This window comes from Dreissena polymorpha, chromosome 10 (assembly GCF_020536995.1).
Source record: "Dreissena polymorpha isolate Duluth1 chromosome 10, UMN_Dpol_1.0, whole genome shotgun sequence".
Taxonomy (NCBI): domain Eukaryota; kingdom Metazoa; phylum Mollusca; class Bivalvia; order Myida; family Dreissenidae; genus Dreissena; species Dreissena polymorpha.
The window spans coordinates 12,088,025-12,115,598 of NC_068364.1; the positions used below are offsets into that span (position 1 = coordinate 12,088,025).

Sequence of the window (27,574 nt, forward strand, 5' to 3'; positions counted from 1 at the left end):
TCCCTGGTTATATTCCTTTAGATTTTAGGATTGCCACTTTGTTCTTTTATCTTATTGTGAATGAAAGGCCTTTTCTTTTCCAGGTAAACCATTTACTGTTTTCATGACATGTGAAACAGAAGTTTAATGATGGCAGCCTCAATAAAAGCATAAAACGTTACATTAAAACTTCTCTGAAGTACCGATTACCTCCTTTATTACAACATCCCTCCCCCTTCCCAAACATCCCCACCTCTCTTTCAGTAACAACGTATATACTTCAATTAATACTATGAATATCTTTAGTAGTCTATTTGTATCACAGAATTTTAACTAAACTGAACCACATCTTTTATATACATAATGGTAACTGCTGTAAAAATATTTAAAGGTTAATCAGGAACGACACATTCTGCTTTTATGATATTTTCTGATTAAAGAAAGTCTCTTCTATCAAAAATCCAGTTTAGGCGGAAAGTGTCGTCCATGATTAGTCTGAGTGGACTGCACAGGCTAATCTGGGACGACACTTTACGCACATGCATCAAACCCCCTTTTCACAGAGCAAAGCCCATTTAGTTAAATTAATGTTAAGACCACTTTCAGGTCAAGCCTTGGGATGGAAGATATTTTCACACAAAAATGTATTAACATTTTGACAAAATAACCACATTTAATTGAAGAACCAATTACATTAAATTTCCGTAACCATAATTCAAAAGAGATTCTCTAATTTCAAGGGTATATAATGTTTGGGGTGTAGGGGAGCAGACAATTTACCAAATTGACCGTGTTTTTCTTGTAAATTGTTTTGAAACTAACAACCAATGCACAGCTGGGAAAAAACGCAAACTTCAAATGATAATAGATGACAAAACCCTCAAAACAGGACATATGATCCACAAGATAAACTTTGAAACTCATTATGCTGATTGATCAACTCTCATCACATGTTACTAGATATGTCTGTAATTTTGTTGGGCAGTAACTTGATAAAAGTTGTCATTGGGCCTTTTAACAAGCTGATATAAGATACATAGTTTTGTATACAAAACAAGAGGGCTGCCCCACAACAGTGTGCTCGACTATTCTTCCGCTTTAATAGTAAAATGTTCACTTTATATCAGTTACCTGATGACAAGACCACAAACACATATTTGATGTTAGATATATGTAGTATATCTCTCTCCCAAATGAAGTTATCAAGTGCAGACTGTTTTTGTCCATTTTAAGCAACAATGACATTGATTTTGACCCCAACTGACTCAAATGAAACCCCATGCTAGATCTGTAAGACTGAAATACTGTTGAAAACAGTGAAAAATCCAACCAAACAAATTAACTCTTTCAGTGCTGGAACCGAATTTTGAAGGCCTTTGTAAACAGTTTGGATCCAGATGAGACGCCACAGAACGTGTTGTCTCATCAGGATCGCAACTGTTTGCTATTCTGATAGTATTCTTTGAAAACAAATCGAAAAAAATGCTAATTTTAGAAATTCAGCAGACGACATTTTAGCACAGTACAAATTTCCCAGCATGCATTGGGTTAACAAACCAGGGTATCCATGGCTTGGCCTGTATCTGGGGGAGGTATCGCTGTAGGTTGGGGTGTAATTTGCTAGGTCAGTGCTGGCTGTGTAACGCAGGTCTCCCACAGCTCTATGACGACCTGAAATGAGGTCAAGGTTAAGTAAAAATGATGGCCAAGGTCAAGAATGAGTAAAAATGACCACTTTAATAAGGTCAAATAAAAAAAAGACTACATAAAATAAGGTCAGGTAAAATTGACAACATAAAATGAGGTTACGCAAAAAATATGATTATATTAAAGGTCAAGTTAAAATGATCACATAGGATACGGTCAAGTAAAAATGAGCACATAAAATAAGGTAGGAAAAATTGACCATATAAAATATGGACGAGTGAGACAACCTGAAATAAGTAAACTAGTCCAAGTCAAGACCTGAAGCTAAATATTACAAATCATCACAACAACAAAACTGCAGAACAACATTTACAAAAATATCATTGGCTTTATTCCTTTTGTCAATGCCATAATCATTTAACAAACATAATAAGGCAACAACAACAGAACAACAATGAGCTCACAAGGAATATTTTCTTTGTATTAGAAATGCAGCAAAACAAAAACAGAGCGTACTAAAATGCTAATTAATCCCTATCATAGCAGTCAGAAAAAAGGCCTTTGCAAACAGCGTAGACCCAGATGAGACGCCGAATGATGCTGCGTCTCATCAGGGTCTGCGCTGTTTGCTTGAAGGCATTTCTGTAAGAAATATTCTAAATATAGAAATAAATTTACTAGACATCCCTAATTTTGTAAATAAATTGATCAAATTTAGAAGGATGGGAGAGTCAACTAGGCATAAATGGGTTAATCCCTATCATCTCAGTCAGCAGCCCAATAACAATAACAGCAATCAAACGAGAACAGACACCGCATTAAACAACACCTTATTGCTTGCAAAAACCAGAAAGTGAGTATATCCTCAGAACGGTTTCCTTGGAAACCAAAAACAACATCATAATCACAGAAATCAGCAGAGAAAGCATGTTAAACATTCAGACCCAATAAATCTTGTCTCTCTGATTTCTACCAATCAATAGTCAGGTCTCACTTCAATGAAGATCTGTAATGCATTTCTGGTTTCCATTTTCCTGAGCTTTTATGTTACGGTAGTATAAATCAATGCTTACCTAGATGGTTCTCCGTTTATGCTTAGAAATAGGGTTAAATTGGTGCTTATAAAAGACCAGAAGTCACAAAAATTGAGGATTTTAAAGCTTTTATTTAGTTTAAACATATTTATTTTAGCTTGATTGGTTGTTTGTATGTTTGTTTGTTGGATTTTGTCACCCTTTTCAACAGTTTTATAGAGCTTGATTCTGAGAGGAATGACATGTTTAGACTTATTAAAACAAGAGGGCCTAAAAGGCCCACAGTCGCTCACCTGAGATAAAAAGAAATGACCTGTTCTTTGCAGCCCAAGATATCAATTGAACAAATGTTCTAACCAAGTATCATGAAGAATGAACAACAAATGGCCCCTTGGCGGCCATGTTTTTTTAACAGACCTGAACCATTTTTTAACTCTTCCAAGATATGTCCAAATTTCATAAATAATGGGAACAAAATGTGTCTTCTAGACTGTTCACATGTTGTCACTATATACATTTAAAGAAAACTACCCCACTCCCTGGCGGCCATGTTTTTTCACTGATCATGACCATTTTCAAACTCGTCCGAGACATCCACATAACTAATGTTTTGACAAAATTTCATGATGATTAGGCAAAACATGTGACTTCTAGAGTGTTCACAAGCTTTTTTACTATATAAATATAAAGGAAAAAGACCCCCCCTAGCGGCCATGTTTTGTTTACCGATCCAAACCACTATCCAGGTGTGGTAGTGCGGTCTCCTTCGCTTACGCAAATGAACCGGTCACAGGACGGTTACAAGTTATGTAGCTTTGTGAGCACTTATGTATTAAATGCGGAAATACTTATTTGACAAACTCTTATTTCTGGTCAAGATGACTATACTGACTGGTTGTAATACAATTAACAAAAGGCGTTCAGTCAGGGACGCCTAAATACACTCAACAAATTTATTTATATGTGAAAACCAAGGCAGCTTTAACAAAAATAAAAATAAAATATTCCAAGAACTTGGAAAATGAAGAACAATGACAGAAAATTAAGGTACAAGCCAAGTCTAAAGCCAGACAGCAAATACCTTAATGAATGTAAAAAGAAGTTCAAAATCTGTCAAAAAAACTGATATAAATATAAGTTACTGTTAGTCTTGAAAGTGCTTCAAAAATCTAGTTTACAAAATAGGTCTAATTTAATCTAAAGAACATTTTTTTAAATTATATTTATGGACATTAGGAAACTTCAGTGAATCAAATGTAAAAATAAGAAAAATTTACTAAAGTTATTGAAATAGAATAGAGTCTTTCTAATTTAGAAAATGCAGAATAAAAATAATCTAAATAATAAGAATAATTTAGAAAATAATGCCAAATTGTCTTAATGCTGGTGTTAAAAATAATTTAGAGTTTAATTATTTCAAAATTCCAACCTTTTTCAAGAGCTGTTAACTTTTCAAGAAAGCATCAAGAAGTGTTTAAATCAGCCAAAACAGCTTATTTTATACAGTTCAGAAGAGATCAATGGCAGAGTAGTCAATTTTCCCTCAGAACAGTGCATTTATCAATGATTAACATCTGTTCCCAATTTCCAGAGCAGAACTAAAAATAGATTACTGAACCAGGTTAAACAAGGGAGATAAATACTGCATAAATACTGAAAAATCATGTACATGTTGTCTTTCTTTAAGTTATCTTTTAGTTGAAAGGTTTATCATAAGTGTTAATGACTAAAACAGTTATGTTAACTATGAAAATTCTTTGTTATGAAAAATTACATAATACAGTTTATGTCACATAATATTGACATAATAAAACCAAATTTTACTACACAGGAAACAAATTTTCTGACCAAATTTCATGAAGATTGAGCAAACTAGAAAGTTAACAAGATTTTACTATAGCCATATATAGCCATATAACGAAAAATGCCCCGCCCCTTGGCAGCCATGTTTTTCAAGCCAAGGTTACCATTTTTGAACTCATCCAAGATATCAATGGGACAAATCATCTGAGCAAGTTTCATGAAGATCGGAAAATAAATGTGGCCTCTAGAGTGTTAACAAGGTTTTACTATAGCAATATAAGGAAAAATGCCCAGTCCCCTAGCGGCCATGTTTTTCAACCAACGACATCATTTTTGAACTCGTCCAAGATATCATTGGGATGAATCTTCTTACCAAGTTTCATGAGGATCGGACAATAAATGTGGTCTCTAGAGTGTTAACAAGATTTTGCTATAGCCATATATATAGCCATAAAAGGAAAAATGCCCCGCCATGTTTTTCAAGCAAACGTAACCATTTTGGAACTCATCCAAGATATCATTGAAACCAATCTTCTGACCAAATTGCATGAAGATTGGACAATAAATGTGGCATCTAGAGAGTGAACAAGGCAAATGTTGACGTCGAGCAACGCACAACGGACAACGGACGACGGACAAAAGGCGATCACAAAAGCTCACCATGAGCACGTTTTTTGAAACCTGAATTTGAGATTTTTAAGGTCCCATTTGGGAAAACTATATTCTTTTTTCAATTAGGAATGGGTCCCACTACCGGACCCAACTTTGAAAGAAAAAAACACTGTAGAATATGTAAATTAAAGCCAAAATAAAAACATGTATTTTTGTGATAACCTTTGCAGTACAGGTATTCTTTCTATTCAACTTTATGAGCCCCGTACTAAGAAAACAGGGCTTAATGCATGTGGGTTAAGTTTTGTCACACCGATTAGGCTGTTAAGTCTGAACTTACTAACCTGGGACAACACTTTGCACTTTACCACTTCAGTGGAATTTTTCTTCTTAACAAAAATCCAGTCAGGCGTAAAGTGTAGTCCTTAATTAGCCTGTGCTGATTGCACTGGTTAATCTTGGACAACACTTAACAAATGCATTTAGCCCCTTTTTCCCACAGCGCGGCTCATATCTATAATCATTTGAGTTTTACATTCAAAGAAAACAGCACAATTATATTACATCATCATAATTATAAATCAGATCTCACAGTATTCAATATGCCTTATTGTTTAGGCAGATCATATTTTTTCCTCACTTCTTACTTATAATAACTTTACAATGCCAGGTGTCTGAGAAAACAATTATTGTACATGCTGATTCACAATAGGTGAGGGTGAGGCAAGTAATATACTAGCTACCTGGGTAGAAATTACTCTCAAATACTTCTCCAGAAATCATTCAGTGCCAAAAAACAGGTCAAACAGAGAGCTTCAGACTTTTTATCCCTTGTTCTCTTTACAATGTTTGACATCGCATTGTAAGAGTTAACCTTTTGTAAACTTTGGTGCCACCTTTCCTTTTTTTAGGTATACAGTCAATCTTGTATTAAGGACCACACAAAAGGAGTAACCAACAGTGGTCTCTTAATAAAATGGTCTTAAAACAAGAGGGCCATGATGGCCCTGAATCACTCAAATGACTCTATTGTCTACACAAGGTTTTTCTATGATTTGACCTAGTGACCTAGTTTTTGACCCCAGATGACCGAAATACAATCCCAACCCAGATTTCATCAAGATTAACATTCTGGCTTAATTTTATTAAGATTGGATGAAAACTGTGACCTCTACTGTCTACACAAGTTGTTTTTTTAAACTTTGACCTAGTGACCTAGTTTTTGACCCCAGATGACGTAAATTTGATCCCAACCCAGATTTTAACAAGACAAACATTCTGACCATATTTTATTAAGATCTGATGAAAACTGTGACCTCTATTGTCTACACAAGGTTTTTCTATTATTTGACCTAGTGACCTAGTTTTTGACCCCAGATGACCCAAATACAATCCCAACCCAGATTTCATCAAGATAAACATTCTGACCAAATTTCATTAAGATTGGATGAAAACTGTGACCTAGATTGTCTGCACAATGTTTTTCTATTATTTGACCTAGTGACCTAGTTTTTGACCCCAGATGACCCAAATACAATCCCAACCCAGATTTCATCAAGATAAACATTCTGACCAAATTTCATAAAGATTGGATGAAAACAGAGACCTCTATTGTCTACACAATGTTTTTCTATTATTTGACCTAGTGACCTAGTTTTTGAACCCAGATGACCCAAATGCAATCTCAACCCAGATTTTATCAAGATTAACATTCTGACCAAATTTCATAAAGATCTGATAAAAAATGTGACCCCTATTGTCTACACAAGGTTTTTCTATTATTTGGCCTATTGACCTAGTTTTTGACCCCAGATGACCCAAATACAATCACAACCCAGATTTCATCAAGATAAACATTCTGACCAAATTTCATAAAGATTGGATGAAAACTGTGACCTCTACTGTCTACACAAACAAATTGTTGACGGACGCACACATGCACGCACACACGCACAACGGACGCCGGACATCACACAATCACATAAGCTCACCGTGTCACTTCGTGACAGGTGAGACAAAAGTCGCTTAATGCAATATCAAAATAGAGTGAAAACGCTGGGGGGAAATTTAAAGTGGTCGCATAAGACAAGGTCGCTTAATTCAAGTGGTCGCATCCACAAGATTGACTGTATTATAATACAAGAGCCATTGGTGTTAATGATCAGAAATTAGTATCTGATAAGCAGAATGCTCGCCCTATATAGCGCACACCAATTGTTGAAGAAATTACCTGGTGACCTAGTTTTTCACTTCGCTTTCCTCATATTCAGAAATGGTCCTAATATTGTCAAGATAAACATTCTGATACAGTTTCATCAGGATTGAGTCATAAATGTGGCTTCTTATGTGGTTACAGAGGTTTCTCAGATTTTAACATGTGACCTAGTTATTGGAAGCACGTGACCCAGATTCAAAACTGGCCTAGATATTGACCAGATAAACATTCTTACCAAGTTAAATCAAGATTGAGTAATAAATGTGACTTCTAAAGTGGAAACAAGGTTTTCAAAAGATTTGACCTATAGAGACCTAGTTCTGGATGCACATGACCTAGATTTTTGCCAAATATTGTCTAGATAATTATTTCCACCCAGTGTTTCATCAAGATTGAGTCATAAATAAGCTTCTAGAGCAACAACAAGTGTTTTTTTTAATTTGACCCAGTGACCTATTTTTTGGATGACCATGACCCCAATTCAAACTTTTTGGCACATACACATTTACATGACTAAAGACAAAGGAATTCAGCGAAACATGCTTAACCCTTTACCACTTAGATATGTATTTTGATGCATTTGTAGTCCCATAGAAAGTTAAATTTAATTTTTTAAATTTAAATTTAAACCTTTCTTACTAAATTAAAGTTTTAAAGGCTTCATTTCCAACCCTTAGATACTGATGAGCAGCAAACAGCATGAAACCTGAACAGACTGTGAGTTACTCGCAGGCTGTTCTGGTTTCATACTGTTTTCACATAGCCATTTTCACTTTGCTTCTGAGTCGGAAAGGTTTAATTACATCTGCCTATTTGCTTCAATAGAGAATGGCCTGCAACCAATTTACTTAATAATACATAATATGTACATAATTTGATTGATATTACAGAACATGCAAACGAATTGTATGACTGACAAATGTACCGTATATGTTAACAATTTAACAAAGTGAATAGTTATCTAGATTCACTCTTCAACAATTGGCATATTTATTAGACTGAATCAGTTCATCACATCCTTTTAAATTAAACTATAATTAGCATATTAGCTAATAATCTTATATTCAACAGGTTAAAAACCACATCATAATTTAATTTCACTTTTTTGTTTAATTAGCCATTTTTCATCATCAAATAAAAATATTACGATGATGCATCCGAATTACATAACAGCAACAAATCTGAATGACACTTTTTCGGGAGTTCGTTATAAGTTGAACAAGAGATGTGTTCGTCAGAAACACAATGCCCTCTATTGTGCCGCTTTGAAAAAATTTTTTTTTTGTTTTTTTGACCTTTGACCTTGAAGGATGAACTTGACCTTGAAGGATGAACTTGACCTTGAACTTCCACTACTCAAAATGTGCAGCTTCATGAGAACAACGCTTTGAAAAAAATAAATATTTTTTTTTACCTTTTACCTTGAAGAATGACCTTGACCTTAAACTTCCACCACTCAAAATGTGCAGCTTCATGACATACACATGCATGCAAAATATCAAGTTGCTATCTTCAATATTGAAAAAGTTATGGCAAATGTTAAAGTTTTCTGACGGACAGACCCCATATATTTGACATTTGACATTGAAAGATAACCTTGACCTTCACCTTTCACCACTCAAAATGTTCAGCTCCATTAGATACACATGCATGCCAAATATCAAGTTGCTATCTTCAATAGTGAAAAAGTTATGGCCAATGTTAAAGTTTTTGGACGGACGGACAGACACCATATATTAGACATTTGACCTTGAAGAATGACATTGACCATCACCTTTCACCACTAAAAATGTGCAGCTCCGTGAGATGCACATGCATGCCAAATATCAAGTTGCTATCTTCAATAGTGAAAAAGTTATGGCAAATGTTAAAGTTTTCAGACGGACAGACGCCATATATTTGACATTTGACCTTGAAGGATGACCTTGACCTTTCACCACTCAAAATGTTCTGCTCCATAAGGTACACATGCCAAATATCAAGTTTCTATCTTCAATAATGCAAAAGTTATGGCCAACATTAAAGTTTTTTTTCGGACTGACGGACAGACCGACATACACACATACTGACATACTGACTGACGGACAGTCCAACTGCTATATGCCACCCTACCGGGGGCATAAAAATGATGATTAGTTCAATTACAATTCATCTGACAAGTATTTTTGCACTTGAAATCATCATTAACAACACATAATAGAACTACATTCCTGTTTTCATGACTGGGATTAGTGTAGGTATAACAAGGGTTTTGCTGTGGATTGCCATTGTCCCCTAATGCGCCAAATTTGGGAAAGTTGCAACAATTTTTGTTAAAGCGACGAATTTCATAGCTGACAACATGATTGTTGAATGTGCTAATGGGTTGCAAAGAAGTCTTGTTTGGTATATTACTGAAGCATGTTTGGTAACCACAGTGCATACAAACAAGCCCAAAAGGCATTGCTGATATATTAAGTCACCACCTCACATATAAACAAGCCCCAAAGGCGATGTCTGATATCAGATCACTTAAAATAATTATGTATGTCCGCAGCAGTTATTTTGTTATTTGTTTATAGACAGATAAGCAAGTATTGTTTACGAATGAATTTTGTTGAAAACAATACATCAGAACACTGATGCCCCCCCCCCCCCCCCCCCCCCCGCATTTAAATTTTGTTTTCAAATTTGACTCTTGACAGTTATTTAAAAAAAAAATATCAACATAAGGAAACATTATCGCTGAGAACTTTAACCTTCGACCTATAGGCATGACCTTCACCTTTGAGGATAAAAGTTTGTTTGACATGCAACAAACAATTTTCTGATGGTTTAAATGTGTGCCATTTCTTCCAAAATTTATAAATGTATGGTAAAGTCGTGGCTGAGATAAAAATGTTTTTTAGCTAAATTTTACGTTTGACCACTGTGACCTTGACCTTTTAGGTAGGAAGATGGGTGCTACACATGACCTGTCATAATGAGGGTTAGCATTTGGGATACATTATTTATAAACGCAACAATAAAATGGCCAATTTATGGCTGAGACAAATAAAATGTTTGACCTCTTAATGCCACCTTGACCTTTGAAGAAGGGAGACAGGACTAGTGTTACATGTGACATGTATTATGATGTTACATGTGACATGTATAATGATGATTCAAAGTTCTACAAATTTATTTAAAAAGCCATGAATATATGGCAAATGTATGGCTTAGACAGGAATTTTTGGACGGACGTCCAGACAGCTGGCCGGACAAACAGATGCACAGACAGACAGACGAACATTGCTACTGCCATATGGACCGTTTTTCCTGGAAGAGGGTGAATAACAATCAATTATTATAACCTTTATAACTGTGCTGGAGTAGCCACATTTTCACTCACCAATTTCATTACAAACTAATAATTGTGGCACAAATCTGGAAACAATTAGTGTGATCTGACCATCGTGGTCAGGCAGCACTAAATTCTGCAGACAAGGTTACCTGGCATCTGCAGCTATGAGGGAATGTGAATGATCATGAGCAGCAATTACCACTCATTACACCCACCCCAGGCACCACACATGGTTTGCGGCAGATGATGTATTGTGTTCCTCCAAGACAAATAATGTGGTAGCAGAAACAAGAAATATCTTTAAAAAAGATATACGGCGTAAATAGTTTAATGAATGAGATCAAGTATAGCGAATGTCTTTTTCTGTGCAGTTCTTAGCTGCATCACACGCAGTACGGGATGTTACGGGGAGTTTTCGCGGCTTATTTTACATTATAACATATTGCTGGTCATAAACCTATAGATACAAAACAGAAAACCAAAAGAAGAATGGAAGTGAAATTTAAACATATGAGTCAACCGGCCACACGAGAAGTATCCGTATTTATAGGCGCGTTCTTCGAACAAACCTGTTTTAGTGGTTTGTCGGGCATTGCTATTTGATTCGATTATTAACAGTATCAATTATCATCGTGCTAATGCTTAAAGTGATATTATGGGCATTTTGCACTGTTGAATTGAGCTGAAAAGAATTAACAGGTCAAAATAGTTAGTTAAAATGTGGTTACTGATTAATTATCTGCAACTCACCTTGCTACCAGTTGTTTATAAAAATATATTTTATATTCGATATTCTTACGTGACCCACCCAGTCCTGTAAGCTGAAATGATCCGTAAAACAATTTCGTGTCTTTGTGTCGTATGAACAAATCTGCACTAAAACTAAATTAAGGTTCAACTCGTAAACGCATGATCAGTTGTCAAACGAAAGTACGGTTGATATTCAAATGCATTATTTTTCTCTTTCTGGTAAATTGTTTTAGTATGATGATGCTGCATTAATTAATATAAGTGTATATGAAGTAGAAACATCAACAATAATCAACGGTTGCGATAGACACCTATAAACTGTTACATGCTCATAATATCACTTTAGTACATTAGGCAATATGGACGAATAATTATTGTTAAATTTATCAACAATAATATTTATCATTGTATTGTTGAAAACACATTAAGAATCTATTATTTACATACCATAATTATATTGCTGAATATCTTCATTTAACATATTTCTGGTCTAAAGAAAATTCCAGGTCACCTAGTTCACGGATAGCGTCTTTATTATATAACGATTATTTTACTGGCCGCCAACTCCGGTGATGACCTGTATATAAACTCTGAATGTCCGTGAATTGACCCGATATACCTCGCGGGTTGAAATGCAATGCTTTAAAGTGAGGCCTCGCTTCCATTGCTCTTTATACTTTTACATGTTAACATGTTGACAGGAATAAGGAAGTAAGTACTAAATATGAGAACATAGCCTTTTAAGTATAAACGCTCTTGCGCTGGTAATACTCTGAAAATAAAAGGTGTACGCACAAACTGTATTGATGTCGAGAATTGAGTGTAAAACTGTTCTATCTATTAAGCCTTTTCATTCGAGATAAAATTGTTTCATACAGTAAAACAGTGTTACAAAGACGCGGATATGTTTCCAATGTTCTGGTGGTATACTCAAATCAGCCAATGGAATAAATGAAGTGTATTCATTTGTACCTAGCCGCGGGAAATTTTATTGGAATTTTATTGGACACTTACAAAGGTCAGGCTAAGGTGAAAAGCTGGCTTATGCAGCTTACGCCGAAAAAAAATCAGTAGTCGTACAAATTATCACAGGTTAGATGGTATATGGCCAAAAGCACAATTCAGATATAAAATATCTTATTTACATAGAACTATTTACTAATGTGATATACTGTTATTATTATCATTAAATTTTAATTTATTATTATTATTATTATTATTATTATTGTTGTTGTTGTTTTTGTTGTTCTCGTCATAATCATTATCATCATTATTATGATCTTTTTTTTTGTTTTTATACTAATGATACCAATTATAATGACAATATAATTATTATTATTATTGGGTCATGAAAAAACATACCCAACATAATTTATCATAAAGAAGAATGACGCTTCACTTGTCTTGAATTTAGAATATTTTATTTCATTCAGGACAAAATATACTGCCAAAATTGCCATATTTTCAAGACCATTACTCATCAGGAAGCACACCAAAGTAGTTTATCCAACATTTTATTTCAATTCTAATATTTTACAACAGTCTGTGCAATAATGTGCATGGCTAAAGAATAAATTATCCATGCTCTGGGAAAACAGGGCTTAATGCATGTGAATTAAGTGTCGTCCCAGATTAGCCTGCGCAGTCTGCACAGGCTTATAAGGGACAACACTTTCCGCCTAAATTGGATTTTTGCTAAGAAGAGACTTCATTTAAACAAAAAATGTCATAAGAGCGGATATTGTTGTCCTTGATTAGCCTGTGCCAACTGCACTGGCTAATCTGTGACAACACTTTACCCACATGCATTATGCCCAGTTTTCTCAGAAAGCGACTCAAATGAGCCTCACTCTGGGAAAACAGGGCTTAATGCATGTGCTTAAAGTGTCTTCTAAGATAAGTCTGTGCAGTACACACAGTCTAATCTCGGACTACACTTTACACACATTCATTAAGCCTTTCAGTGCGGGAACCGAATTTTGAAGGCCTGTGCAAACAGTTTGGATCCAGATGAGGCGCCACAGAACGTGGCGTCTCATCAGGATCCAAACTGTTTGCTATTCTGATAGCATTCTTTGAAAAAAAATCAAAGAAAATGCTAATTTTATAAATTCTGCAGACGACATTTTAGCAGACGACAAATTTCCCAGCATGCAAAGGGTAAAGCTCCATTTTCCCAGAACGCTGCACAAATATCATGAAAGCTCCATGTACACCACCTTACACGTTGGTTGTGAGTAACTAAGACATGCCATCTTAAATATAAAATTGACATCACAAACTGTCATGCTTTTCCGTGTAATGGCGATGACACTAAAATCCCTTGCTATAAAACTTAACCATTTTAATCCGTTAACACTGACAACTTTTAATGTCGAGGGCTTCAAAAGTCGGACATATCAGCAGGCAAAACAAATACAGACCTTCACAAATGATTGTGTGTGCATGCATCATGGCATTTGTGGATTAGTAGAGCAATAAATCCCCGCTGTCATTTTTTCAACCTTACAGAAAATATAACGATGACTTGCAATAGTTATTATTGCTTTGTCATTATTTTATATAAAGCAGAATTGATTAACATCAGAATTAAAACATTTCCAAAAAAAATAAAAATAAATAATGATAATTATGCAATTCTGAAGTACATAATTTAATAAAAGATGTCAATTTAAATGGCAATTTTATACATCACAAGAGCTGTGTTTGTGAAACACAATGCCCCCTACGACACTTTGAAGCCAGAAAATTGTGTTTTTTAAAAGAAAATTTCTAAATCCAAGGCCAGATACTTTGCCAAAATTCAATGGACCGAAACAAAACTCCAACTTGATCTTTAAAGGGGCCTTTTCACAGATTTTGGCATTTTTTAAACTTATTCATTAAATGCTTTATATTGATAAATGTAAACATTGGATCGTAAAAGCTCCAGTAAAAAATCAAGAAAAAATTAAAAAAAGGAAAAGAACATTGCCCGGAGCAGGTTTCGAACCACTGACCCCTGGAGTCCTGCCAGAGTCCTGAAGTAAAAACGCTTTAGCCTACTGAGCTATTCCGCCAAGTACACTTTTTGACGTATTTTATACCTTATATAAGCAATCTTCGTAGTTTCACAAAATTTAACGACAAAAACAGAACTCTCCAAATTATTCAATCGTTTCGCGTTGCAACGCTTTATAATTTTTAGGTTTTATAAAAAATCGTCAAAAGATGCATATAATGGCTATATTAGAGCATGGTTTATGTTCAGTATTACTGTTTCCTCACAAATATCATAACTAAAACGAAAACTTACGAATCTGAAACAACTTTTTTCAATTTTGTCAATTTACCAAAACGTGAAAAGATCCCTTTAAGTCATGCAGGTAAACTCACACACACATAAAACAATATCTGCAATCTCTTGGGAAAAAGTTCCAAAAACTGTTGTTCTAAAAAAAATGTCCAAGTCCAAGGCCCTTAATTTCGTCAAAAATCAATGGACCGGAACGAAACTCCAGGCCTTTTCCGCTCCATTTTGGGAAAACGCCACACTGGAATTTGTGGAAATTTGCGTAGTGAAAAAACCCACTTTGAGAAAATAATAAATCGCAAAACTGGCTCATTTGGGAAAAATAATCGCATGTAAATAGCGTTTCTTATATTTCAAAAGAATTATATTTTTTTGGGGAATTGGGAATTTTTTTTTCAATTAGGAAAAAAACAACCAGATTTGCATTGGGAATGGGGCCGATATTCGGACCCGTGGCATAGGGCAGAAAAGGCCTGAACTCGAACTTGATATGTAAGTCATGCATGTAGTCTCACATACCAAATATCAGACCAATATCTGCAAGCATTTAGGATAAAAAACTCCGAACACAGATGCCGAACAAACAGGCGGACTGACGGACAGTGTGACTGATTTATGCCACCCTACCTAGGGCATAATTATATATTATGTTCTATTTTATGGACAAACACTATAATATATTTCCCATATGTTTTCTATCGGAATACTCACATTCCACCATGGTCTTACCTGCTTTAACAAAATATCAAACTATAAGTATAATCCAACAATCTGAATAAATAACTTCACAACACATATAATTAATCAAACCATAAATCTGTTAAGCCATTAAATAATATAATGGCAATAAATTGAACAAGAAAATCTAGTAATCCCTCACAGCACAAAACTGCTATAAGTGAAGACTATCAGTCTAGAAATCACCCTCTGAGTATCCTGACATGATTGCTATTTGGTAGGTGCTACAGGGGTATTAGGTAGCCCCCCTCCCCCACACCACCATCAGATAAGGGTATCATCATCCAAGCAGCAGTTGCAAATCAGCAAATGTTTTCATTTTCTCTCTGGAATTGATCCTAGTCAGATAATCCAATCCTGTACTGCATTGCCCCCAGGCATACCCTCCCATTCGTTTTTATGCCTCAGACATTTAATGTCATAATTTTAAAACAATTTTTTTGGCAAATCAGTCCAAGTGTACAAAACCAGTTCAACCTGAGAACAGCGCTGACACTCAAAGAAATGAAGCCTTAAAAAACTTGAATCTGGTAAGAAAGGTCTTATATTAAATATAACTTTCTAAGGGACAACAAATGCATCAAAATACGTATCTAAGTGCAGGTAAAGGGTTAAGTGACCTCTTTTTAAACGGTTGGTCAGTTTAAAGTATTGCTAGGCTGCACACCATCCAGTCATTTGCGCACCGTGTACCGGTAATGTAAACAAAGACAAATTACCGATAAAAAGTATAATAACCTACATAAGTTCTTTTAAATAATACCAATTTATATCTTATATTGTTGTTTACTCCAGCATCTTGTTAATTCACTAATTCCACCAGTTTGTATAACATTCATGGGAAGGTATTTATAAATAAGTTTTTTTTATAAAAGTTAAAATTCAATGTCCCTTTAACCAAAATAGATAATCGCCAAATCCTTTTAATGCCTGTTCATAACAACACTCGCTAGCTAATTGTTGTTGCTGACACATTTTTCTTTCTATGAGCAGCATTTATCAAAACAAAGGCAGTTAAAGCAATCAGATTCTTTAGCTACAAAATAGATGCACAAAAGACGCTTTTATGTCACAGGTAAAAAACAACAAGGCAAATTCGAGTGATTACTTTTTCGCAACATAAAATGACTGCCTCGTGACGCCTTTACACAGGTTAAAAATAGTTTTCGAAGGGAAAAAAATACTCTTGGCCACTATAGCCAGCTAGCCGTGACCGTTTTACTCAGGTGTAATACCGATTTTGCTTTGTCCAATTGGGAAAAGTACAGGTACCATAGGAATTGGGAAAAATAAGCACAAAAAAACCTGAAATTGGGAAATTTTGTGTCGCAACATCTTCAGATTGGGAATAATCGGTCATTTTAATTGTTTGGTATAAATTGCACAAACCAATTCAAATATTCATTAACATTCATTTTGGCTTAAACTGATCAGTTTCATAGCTTATTTTATTTGTTCACTTGCAATAAATGCCCTTTTGGAATAAAAATGACAAAATTTTAAATCCTTTTAGGAATGTTTTAGACGGGAATTTCTTAGTTTTTCTTCAATTCAGAAAGTACCATATACGGGTATTTTATAAAGAAGGAAAAAAATCTCTGAATATATTTTCTGCACACAAACAAAAGGCTCAATATGTACAAGCAGCATTATAACCACACTTATGAGCACACAAAACCTTGTACATTAATGCATACAAGACCAAGTATGCAATAAATGATTACAATAAGGTGATTGCAATTGCTGTTCAAGAGACCTACAAAAAGCAACAAGTGTACATCATTGAAAACATAACTGCATCTCTTTTATCAGTTTCCATCATCAAGAACTGGCAAATCATAATATCCCTTCTTTTCTTTGTTTTCTTGGCAACAACATCTTTTGTTTGTCATTCAAGCTCCAGGAAAGTTTGTGTGTTTCTCTTAGAAATAAATGTTATTTATCTTATAACATGGTTTAATCTTCAACATAAATAAGGCCATAAAACGGACCAGATCCAACAGCAAATGGACCCGATCCCAAACCGAAGTTGTAAACAAAATCCCAATTAAATACAAATATATATATATAGAAAGAAGTGCTAATATGATTGTTTATTAACCCAATGTTATTTCATAAACAAATAACGAAGTATATAACTATAATTTATATGATTTGTTTTCCAAAATGGCCAAGAAAAGGCCTGATGTGTCAATATTTGATGATAAAAAAAGATCCCAATTCGGTCCATTTTGTCAATAAAAAATTCCCACATTTGCCATTTTATCGTTTTAAAAATTCCCAATTTGATCAGACTCCTTTTCCCAAAATGGCTAAAAAACCACCTGTATAAGAGAGTATCATCATCAAAGAATGCAATTGTTTGCCTCATGACAATGCTGTTATATAAATGGAATCAAGAATATTGCATTATGAATGATGAAGTTAGTCAGGACAAACTGTTTTATTTCAAAATTTGAGTTTTTACCTGTAAGTGTGTCAAGAAGAAAGCATAGACACTCAACCACTGTGACCTGATACTCAATCATTGTAACACACTCAACCATTATGACTCAACACTCAACAATTGTTACACACTCAACAATTGCAGCACACTCAACTATTGTGACACACTCATTTACAATCATGACTCAATTAAATCACATTCAACAATTGTGACTCACTTAACCATTGTGACACACTCAACCATTATGACTCAAAACTCAAAAAGTGTTACACACTCAACCATTGTGACACACTCAACCATTGTGACACAATCAACCATAATATGACACACTCATCAATCATGACTCCCTCAACAATTGTGACACACTCAACAATTGTGACTCACTCAACCATTGTAACTCACTCAACAATTGTGACACACTCAACTATTGTGACACACTCAATCATTGTGACACAATCAACCATTGTGACACACTCAACCATTGTGACACACTCAACAATCATGACTCCCTCAACAATTGTGACACACTCAACCATTGTGACACACTCAACCATTGTGACACACTCAACCATTGTGACTCAACAAAGGCAGTTGTTCAATTCAGGTCTTTAAAAACTATAACAAATGTAATATTTTACCAGTTAAAGCTGTTCGACAAAAATGTTATAAAAAATAATTAATCTCTTTTGTAAATATCAATTTAATGTTAATAAAACTGTGACTCACTTGAGAGATATTTTTCAATCATTTTCTCAGTTTAATAATGCTCAATGGTGAACATTCGCCTACCAAAAGACGAGGTATTCAATATAATGGTTTACAATTGCAATAAATTGCCTTGTGTGGTATTTTTAAGATCCCAAGCGGACTTCAGTGTCAAAAGATAATATTGACAGCCAGGATAAAAGTGTTAAGTATTAAATCTTACAAGTCTGTCAATACAATAAATGTTATCAACAAGTGTCACCTGAGTCTTCCAGTTTAAATGGATGAAATGTTTTTAAAGATTGTGCATGTACAATATATAAAAATAACATAATGTTTAATATTTAATAAATCAAAATGAAACAGTTTCCAATTCAGCAACAACTTTAAGCCTCTTAAAATGTATCACTATTTTAGTATAATTGTTGGTATATATGTTGTTGCTGTTGTTTTTATCTTTACAATACTTAATGAAACATTTGGAAGGAAAAGACACAAAAAATAAACAAACATTACGACAAAGCATTAATTTATATACTTAAAATGTAAAATGTAATTAGTGATGTAAGACAGTTATTCTCAAACATTTTTAAGTACTTTTAAGAAAGCGTTGCCTGCATGATGCTCCCTTATAATTTCAAGTATTTAATGTGCGAGTGTCTCAACCATAATATTTGGAATAACCTTAAACATGTATAATATCAGACAAAATGTTGAAAAACCTTTTTAAATTCAACAGGATTAACCCTTTGCATGCTGGGTAATTTGTCTTCTGCTAAAATGTCGTCTGCTGATTTTCTAAAATTAGCATTTTCTTCGATTTTTTTCAAAGAATACTATCAGAATAGCAAACTGTTTGGATTCTGATGAGACGCCACGTTCTGTGGCGTCTCATCAGGATCCAAACTGTTTGCAAAGGCCTTCAAAATTCGGTTCCCGCACTGAAAGGGTAAAACTGGGACCTTTAGGAGCACAATCTAATGAAGTGCTTAAAAAAACTCAGTGATTTTTCACTTTATATTTTCCAGCCTGTGCCTTTTTGATTGGGAAAAAGCATGATTATTATAGCCCATGAAATTGGGAAAAATTTAACATTATAAATAAGATTATGAATAATAGTATACCAATTGTTTATAAGTGCATGTTTATCTGTTTTCTAAATTTATATTATGAAGTGCTTGGGAATAAACTTGTTGTATAATTAACTCAATAAACCAATTAATAAGTTTATTGGAAAAGTTGGACATATTTTGGGGGGAAATTTGGTCAGATTTTTGGGAAAAAAATGGAACGCCGGATTTTGGGAAAAATATGGAAAGTCTTAAATAATCGATCTAACATGTTTTACTGTTTTTAAAACACATTCAAGGCATTAACAGATAATTTAATTATGCAAAAATTTTATATTTTCTTCACTGGATCAGGTTAACTTATATATTTAAAGGTTTAAATTTTAAAAAATGTTTTTTCTTTTTTGGCGGAAAATAAAACCTAGGGGAAAATTCACCTGCTGAGGGGAAAAAAATCCGAGGAGAAAGGGCCGTTTTCGGAGGGTCATGAAGAAGGAAAAACAACCCTGCATTTTTTCTCAAAATTGAAACTATACACAAAGCTTCATTTCCAAGCTTCTTCAACCTTCAATTTTGTTCATATGTGACACATTTCTAACCATATATAAATTTCATAGAATATAAATTTTAATTTCAACCTCACAAGAAAAGTCAAAGAATTGACAATACAATACTCACTTCAAACACTGGACAGCTGTTTTTATCCGGCGCAAAGTACATAAACAATCTGCCTAAAACTGTTTGTCATTATTACACTTCATGATTTTCCATTCACAACCTCATAGCTGTAATGTTTTGAAACACTGGTAAGATAACAGAAACAAATGATTAAAACGTCAAATGCTCTATTTGCCAAATTAGTACTAGGTGTTCAAAGCCCCTCAATTCTATTCACAATGTAATGGGGAATATTTACTAACCAATAGTGTAATTTAACCTATGCCTGCAGTGTCATCTGACCTATTTTGTTGACACAGATATTGCAAATTAAACATATCAATCCCAATATTTTCACAAATGTCAATATTTGCCTAGTATATAATTCATTAACAACGCGGTTTTCTTCAATATACACAATCATTGATATTTACCTTCAAGACAGATTTAATCGTTCTTTGACAACAAACTTAATTTATTGATAAGCCATGCTATTAAATGATTAAATAAATAATGAGATCGGAATAAAATTGGTCAAGTGATTAAAGGGGAAGCAGAAAGTGAAATAAACAAAATCTTTGGTATTTCATTATGTTTATGGGGAAATTTAACTTACAAGAGGTAAAAAGAAAGATACATTTTCAACAAAAATAAAAATTGTCAAGAACTGCCTATTCTTTGTTGTTTTTTTGTTGTTTTTTTTAAATGAAACAACCGCCCCTTTCCTCCACCAAGCCTTAAAAAAACAAACCATAAACTGATCTTGAAACTAATTACTTTTCATAAATTGTTTGTGTTTTATGGTCAGTAACATGAATTATAAGCATAACATTCCTTGTTTTGTTTAGATTTTAAAACACTTTTGGTCGGACTCATTACTTTAATATCCTTAAATATTTTGGTGAATTTTTACGTATCCCCTAATGTAGACTTTAAAGGGATGTTTTCACGGTTTGGTAAATTGACAAAATTGAAAAAAGTTGTTTCAGGTTCACAAATTTTCGTTTTAGTTATGATATTTGTGAGGAAACAGTATTACTAAACATTTACCATAGTCCAATATAGCCATTATATGTATCTTTTGACGATTTGAAAACCTAAAAATTATAAAGCGATGCAACGCGAAACGATTGAATAATTTGGAGAGTTCTGTTGTTGTCATTTAATTTTACGAATCTACGAAGATTGCTTATATAAGGTATAAAATACTTCCATTGTGTATACTCGGCGGAATAGCCGAGAGGGCTAATGCGTTTTTACTTCAGACTAATTCCAGGACTCCGGGGGTCACTGGTTCGAGCCCTGGTAGCGGCCACTTTTTTTCCTTTTTTTAATTTTATTCTTGATTTTTTACTGGAGCTTTTAAGATCCAATGTTTACATTTATCAATATAAAGCATTTAATGACAAACTTCAAAATATGCCAAAATCTGTGAAAAGGCCCCTTTAATATGACATAGATGTGCGTAAAGTGTCGTACCATATTAGCCATGCAGTCCACACAGGCTAATCATAGAGGACACTTTCTGCTTTTGTGGTATTTTTAATAAAACCCTTTCCCACTTAGAAGCAATGTGAAAATGGCCATGTGCAAACAGCATAAAGCCAGAATAGCCTGCAAGTAAATCGCAGTCTTTTTCGAGTTTTATGCTGTTTGCTGTTCATCAATATCTAACTGTTATAAATGAAGTCTTTAAAACTTAAATTTAGTAATACAAGTCTTTAATTGCATTTAACTTTCTATTGAACTACAAGGGCATCAAAATACGTATCTAAAAATGCATCAAAATACGTATCTAAGTGGTTATGGGTTAAAAAACGTTTCTTTATTTTGAAAAAATCCAGTTTAAGTGGAAAGTGTCAACCCTGAGTCATATAAATGGTCGAAGACGATCATACTTGAGACACTAAATTTAACTGCCTACCTCGCGCCATGACCTTATTATCTTCAATGCCTCGCGATACAAAAGATACAAAGCCCATAATGCATAGAACAGGTATTCTGTTAATGACAAAACATTCCAACATTAAAACAAAATGAGCAATTTTACGCCCAATTTCAGCTCCTGATCCCACACCGAGATAAAAACAGGTAGTCTGAAAACAAATAGCTTGTGCTATCAGTTGAAAAATGCATTTAAACTTTCTCTAAACAGATCTCATATAATTTGTTTAAAATGGCTGAGTATAGCACATAATAAGCTTACCTGCTTTAATAGTTTAATACACCACAATCAACAGCCAAAATGCCAGATTTATAGGTAGTTTTGTAAAGACTTCTTAAATTCACCACACATTTCCTTTGCAGATTCCAATGATTCACACAAAATTCACTGACAAAAAAAGAATATTGGCAATCAAAATTACAACACAATATTTCCAGGGATCGAAAAAGCATCAATATCTGTAAGCATAAAAAAAAACAATTCACATACTTTTTGATCAGGGTTTCTGGAGAAGCTTGAAGAAACAGAATCAACCGAATGCTTGTGGAAAGGAATTCACCAGAGTTGAGAGCATGCCACCAAAATAGGTATACAATGTAGAGTTCTATCATTCAAACCTGGGGAAAGTAGATGGGGAAATTCTTGAGACTTACACTGACTTGTAGACTTGCTGATGGAAATATTGGTTTTGCATTCCAGTTCCAAGTCAACATTGAATGTTTTATGCTGATTACCACTTGTTCCTATGCCACCATTGAGCTCATCCAGACAAAAGCAAGCTTATCCCTTTACCACTTCAGTGTTTTTTTTATGGCAATTTCAGGGCCGATATTCGGCCCCATTCCCCTCCAAAAATAGTATATATTTTCCCCCATTTAAAAAAAAAAAATCCCCTCCAAAAGTATAAAAAAAAATAAATTTTTTTTTTTTTTAGAAACAACTGCCTCATGATAGATATATCTCAAATTCATTTTATAAACATCTAACAAGGTATATAACTATAATTAATATGATTTTTTATTATTATAAAGAGTTATATTAAATTAGGTTTTCCCAAATCAGTGGACTTCATGAATTAATTTTTTTCCAAAATGGCCAAGAAAAGGCCTGATGTATCTATATTGTGTCAATATTTGTGGATAAAAACATTCCAATTTGGTCCATTTTATTGATAAAAAATGCTCAAATTTGCCATATTATTGATTTAAAAAATATCAATTAGACTCTAATTGGCTTGGAAAACTGATACTGTGCATGACGGCTGAACTGACTGAAACTAATGTTGAACAAATCATTGATAAATATTTAAGAAAAAGAACAGAGACATTCAGCTGTGAATATTTCATTCATACATACATGTGTATTCATATAATAAATATCATTACATATAAAAGAATGATTTTTAATTTTCCCCATTTCCAAAAAAACGACGCGTTTTTCCTCTTTGGACGGGCCCCGCCACCATTCCCCTATAGGTGAAAAAAAACACTGCACTTAAATACGTATTTTGACACATTTGCAGTCACTTTGAAAGTGAAATTTTATTTAAGATCTTTCTAAATGAATTAAAGTTTTAAAAGCTTCATTTTCAACCTATAGATACTGATGAGCAGCAAACAGCATAAAACCTGAACAGACTGTGAGTTACTCGCAGGCTTTTCTGGTTTTATACTGTTTGCACATAGCCATATTTCCCTTTGCGTCTGGGAAAGGGTTATACCCTGAGTAGAGACAGTATACTTGCACACTAGCCTGGCTTCCGGCAGAATCTAGACAAACACAAGCTTATAACCTGGGTAAAGTCATAACTTACTATCTTGAGAGCTTGCCTCGGGCTGAACCAGTCACTTCCTATTAAAAGCATTCATTACATAGAACCAGTTCTTATTGCCTATAAAAACAAGCTCTGGGTACAACCAGTGCTAAATATTTTTGAAAAGGGTAGAAACACCTAAAGCTTTCATTATAGAGGCCCTGATGTGGGCAGTAAGTTTTTTATGAGTCAACAAGGATTCTTCAAAATATATTGGGTATCACCATACCACAATATCACAATACTTTTTTTATAAGACAAAATAAATTATAATCAACAAATTTGTAAAAATTCATTTCAAACATATATACAACAAGACTATTGCAAAGCAATATATGTCCCCTACCGGAATGTTTGATGTAAGAACAAAATGAAACGACATGCATAATGTCCATATTGCCATCTATCCATGTTTTAAGTTTCATGAAAAAATATGAAGAACTTTTAAAGTTATCGCAGGATCCAGAAAAGTGTGACAGATAGACAGACGCACAGAGCGCAAACCATAAGTCCCCTCCAGTGAAACCAGTAGGGAACAATTATTGCATAACACAAAATTATCGGAATAGCAACAATACACAGTAATAATGGTAAAACATGAAAGCCTATGAAAAGCTAATACTGTACTATTTATATCACACTCTGCATAGAATGCTCCCGTTAACATGACATACCACAAATTGGCACCAATCAACTGGCAATTATATATACTACAGGTAAAATCTAGAGAATATACCAGTAAATAAAGCATGCTGGATTGCCAAGACGTTAACACCTAAGCACATCAAGAGTTGAGTGTGAAACCGTTGTATCCGTTTATCATATCTACATGAGATACCATTGTTTCACACACACAACTTGAACTAAACTAATCATTATGGTATCTGACTAACTAACCAACTTCATGCTTCCTGGAAATAGATTGGAGGGGGGCGGGGTACAGGCTAAATGGCTTTGCACTTCGGGATTATTAGTTTAGTTTAAACCTATTTAATTTAGCTCGATTGCATCGAAAGCCCAAGGATTACCTATATAAACGCTCTCGAGTTCGTTTCCTGGGCCTAGAACCAGTACTTGGTGTCTTTGGGGGAGATGATCTAAAGAACGCTCCCACGGTGGGGATCGAACCCGTGACCTCCCGGTCGTTAGGCGGACACCATATCCATTACACCACGGGATTATTAGACTTTAAGACTGTGAGATTTTCTTGTTAAGTTGTCTAGATCAGTTTTTGGCAAACTGCTAAGATTTTGTTAACTAAAACTAGGCGACAGCTAAAAGTGATGTTGTTCTATATTATTATTATAACATCCATCATGATAAATTACAAATACACTGTAACTCTTAATATAACGCGGATTACGGGGTCCAAGCCACAAGACAGCCTTACAATTGGATTTGCGTTATAAGTTCCGAGCTCATTTATTTATAAGTTATTGCCATGTTGTGTTATCAATGCAAATACATTCATATAAACCCTACAGATAACTGTATACATACTACTTTTTAATGTGCATATTAAAGGTATCTCGTATCCAGATTTTTCTTAACGTTTAAACGAAATGAAATAAACGAAACGTTACAGTTTAAACGGGATCTCTATATGTCTGTTTTAAAAGCATCAGTGCCATCGCGTTTCCAAACTGAAAGTAGTTATTATCTCTGGAAGTTATATTCAGTGTATAGCCCATTCGCAAAATGACATCATGTTAAAACCAACTGTTCTCGTTGTTGTCAAACCATTGGGTAACACTTTGTCTACTTACATGCCATAATATTTTGTATCAAAGACGAATTAATATCGAACCCACATTTGTTGAATATAAAGAGTAAACTGGTTTTCATTTTTTTAATTATTTTACTTCAAGATGTACATCAAAATGAGTATCTGTTTGACTAATTTGGCTGCATCAGGAATGAACTCGCTGGCATGGTTTGTGTATCCTTCACTATCGTCTGGGGCAGTCTGCAAAACTAACTTTTTTGTCTTCATAGCCAATGTGGCTATGAAACTTTGAAAATGTCATGTCACTTATCATTGGGTAGACTGTCAAATTCAACAGATCTAGCTCAATCGTGAGGTACGACCACATCAGTTGACACCTCGAACAGAACAGAACTAGATGCCGGAGCTTTCAGTTAAAGCATTGTTGACCTAATTAGCAGAACACATAAAATTATTGGCAGCAAGTTAGTATTTACCAGTAAAAATACAAAACCTGTGCTCACTGCTATGGATCTTAATCACATGAATGATAAATACTGTTACGGTTATTTCATAATTTCAAAGCAACTAATAACACACATTCAACCGTTTTACTTAATTAATAAAAACCTTCGCACTTTAACTTCATTTATCGGCGTAGAATGCAAGTTTAGTTTACAAAAGTATTACAACATCTTAAATACGCGAGCCGGACTTTACAGACACTAAGGAAGATCACTAGTGATAGAAAACTAAGGGAAATGCATAAATTGATTATTTATTTGTTTATTTTCTAGATGATTTTTATTTCATGGCAATTAAGGCGATCTATATCAAAATTTTCTATCCCCAGAGCCGAAATTTCATCTCATTGGCGATCAGGCGATGGGCCAATTTTGCAGACTGGTCTGGGGACGTTTTAGATGCATCAAGTTGCACAGACTTATGAAGTTATGAACCATTTTTATGTGGTTGGCGATGGTCCCCGTACCTCCACCTTTGTACCACAACTCAGTTGCTCACAAGTTACTTTTAACCTTTTCTTTTCCGCATACTTCAATTTAAGTACAAGAGGGCCTGAAAGGCCCAAAGTCGCTCACCTGAGATAAAAAGAAATGACCTGTTCTTTGCAGCCCAAGATATCAATAGAACAAATGTTCTAACCAAGTTTCATGAAGAATGAACAACAAATGGCAACCTGGCGGTCATGTTCTTTTAACAGACCTGAACCATGTTTGAACTATTCCAAGATATGTCCAAATTTCATGAAGATTGGGCAAAAAATGTGTCTTCTAGACTGTTCACATGATTTCACTATATACATATAAAGAAAACTGCCCCACTCCATGGCGGCCATGTGACTTTAAGAGTGTTCAATAGCTTTTTTACTATATAAATATAAGGAAAAAGACACCCCCCCCTGGTGGCCATGTTTTTTTACCGATCCAAACCATTTTCAAACTCAACTGTCGTATCCTGAAAAAAAATGTTCTGACCAAATTTCATGGCAAAAAATGTGTCTTCTAGACTGTTCACATATTTTCACTATATACATATAGAGAAAACTGCCCCACCCCCTGGTGGCCATGTTTTTCTACCCATCATGACCATTTTCGAACTCGTCCAAGATATCTATAAAATCGATGTTTCAAAAAAAAAGATGATTAGGCAAAAATGTGACTTCTAGAGTGTTCACAAGCTTTTTTTAATACATGTATATAAATATAAGGAAAATGCCCCCCCCCCCCTGGTGGCCATGTTTTTTTTTACCAATAACCATTTTCAAACTCAAACTTCATACCTAGAAAACACATGTTCTGACCAAATTTCATGAAGATTGG

General features: G+C 34.3%; 1 protein-coding gene across 1 annotated transcript in view; it reads right to left on the reverse strand.

Moving 5' to 3' along the window:
- The window catches only part of LOC127847988 (microtubule-associated protein futsch-like), a 196,489-nt gene that overhangs the window by 153,181 nt on the left and 15,734 nt on the right, over nt 1-27,574 (reverse strand). Inside the window, 1 exon segment of the mRNA XM_052380241.1 lies at nt 1,537-1,650. Within this exon segment, the coding sequence (XP_052236201.1) occupies nt 1,537-1,650 (114 nt within the window).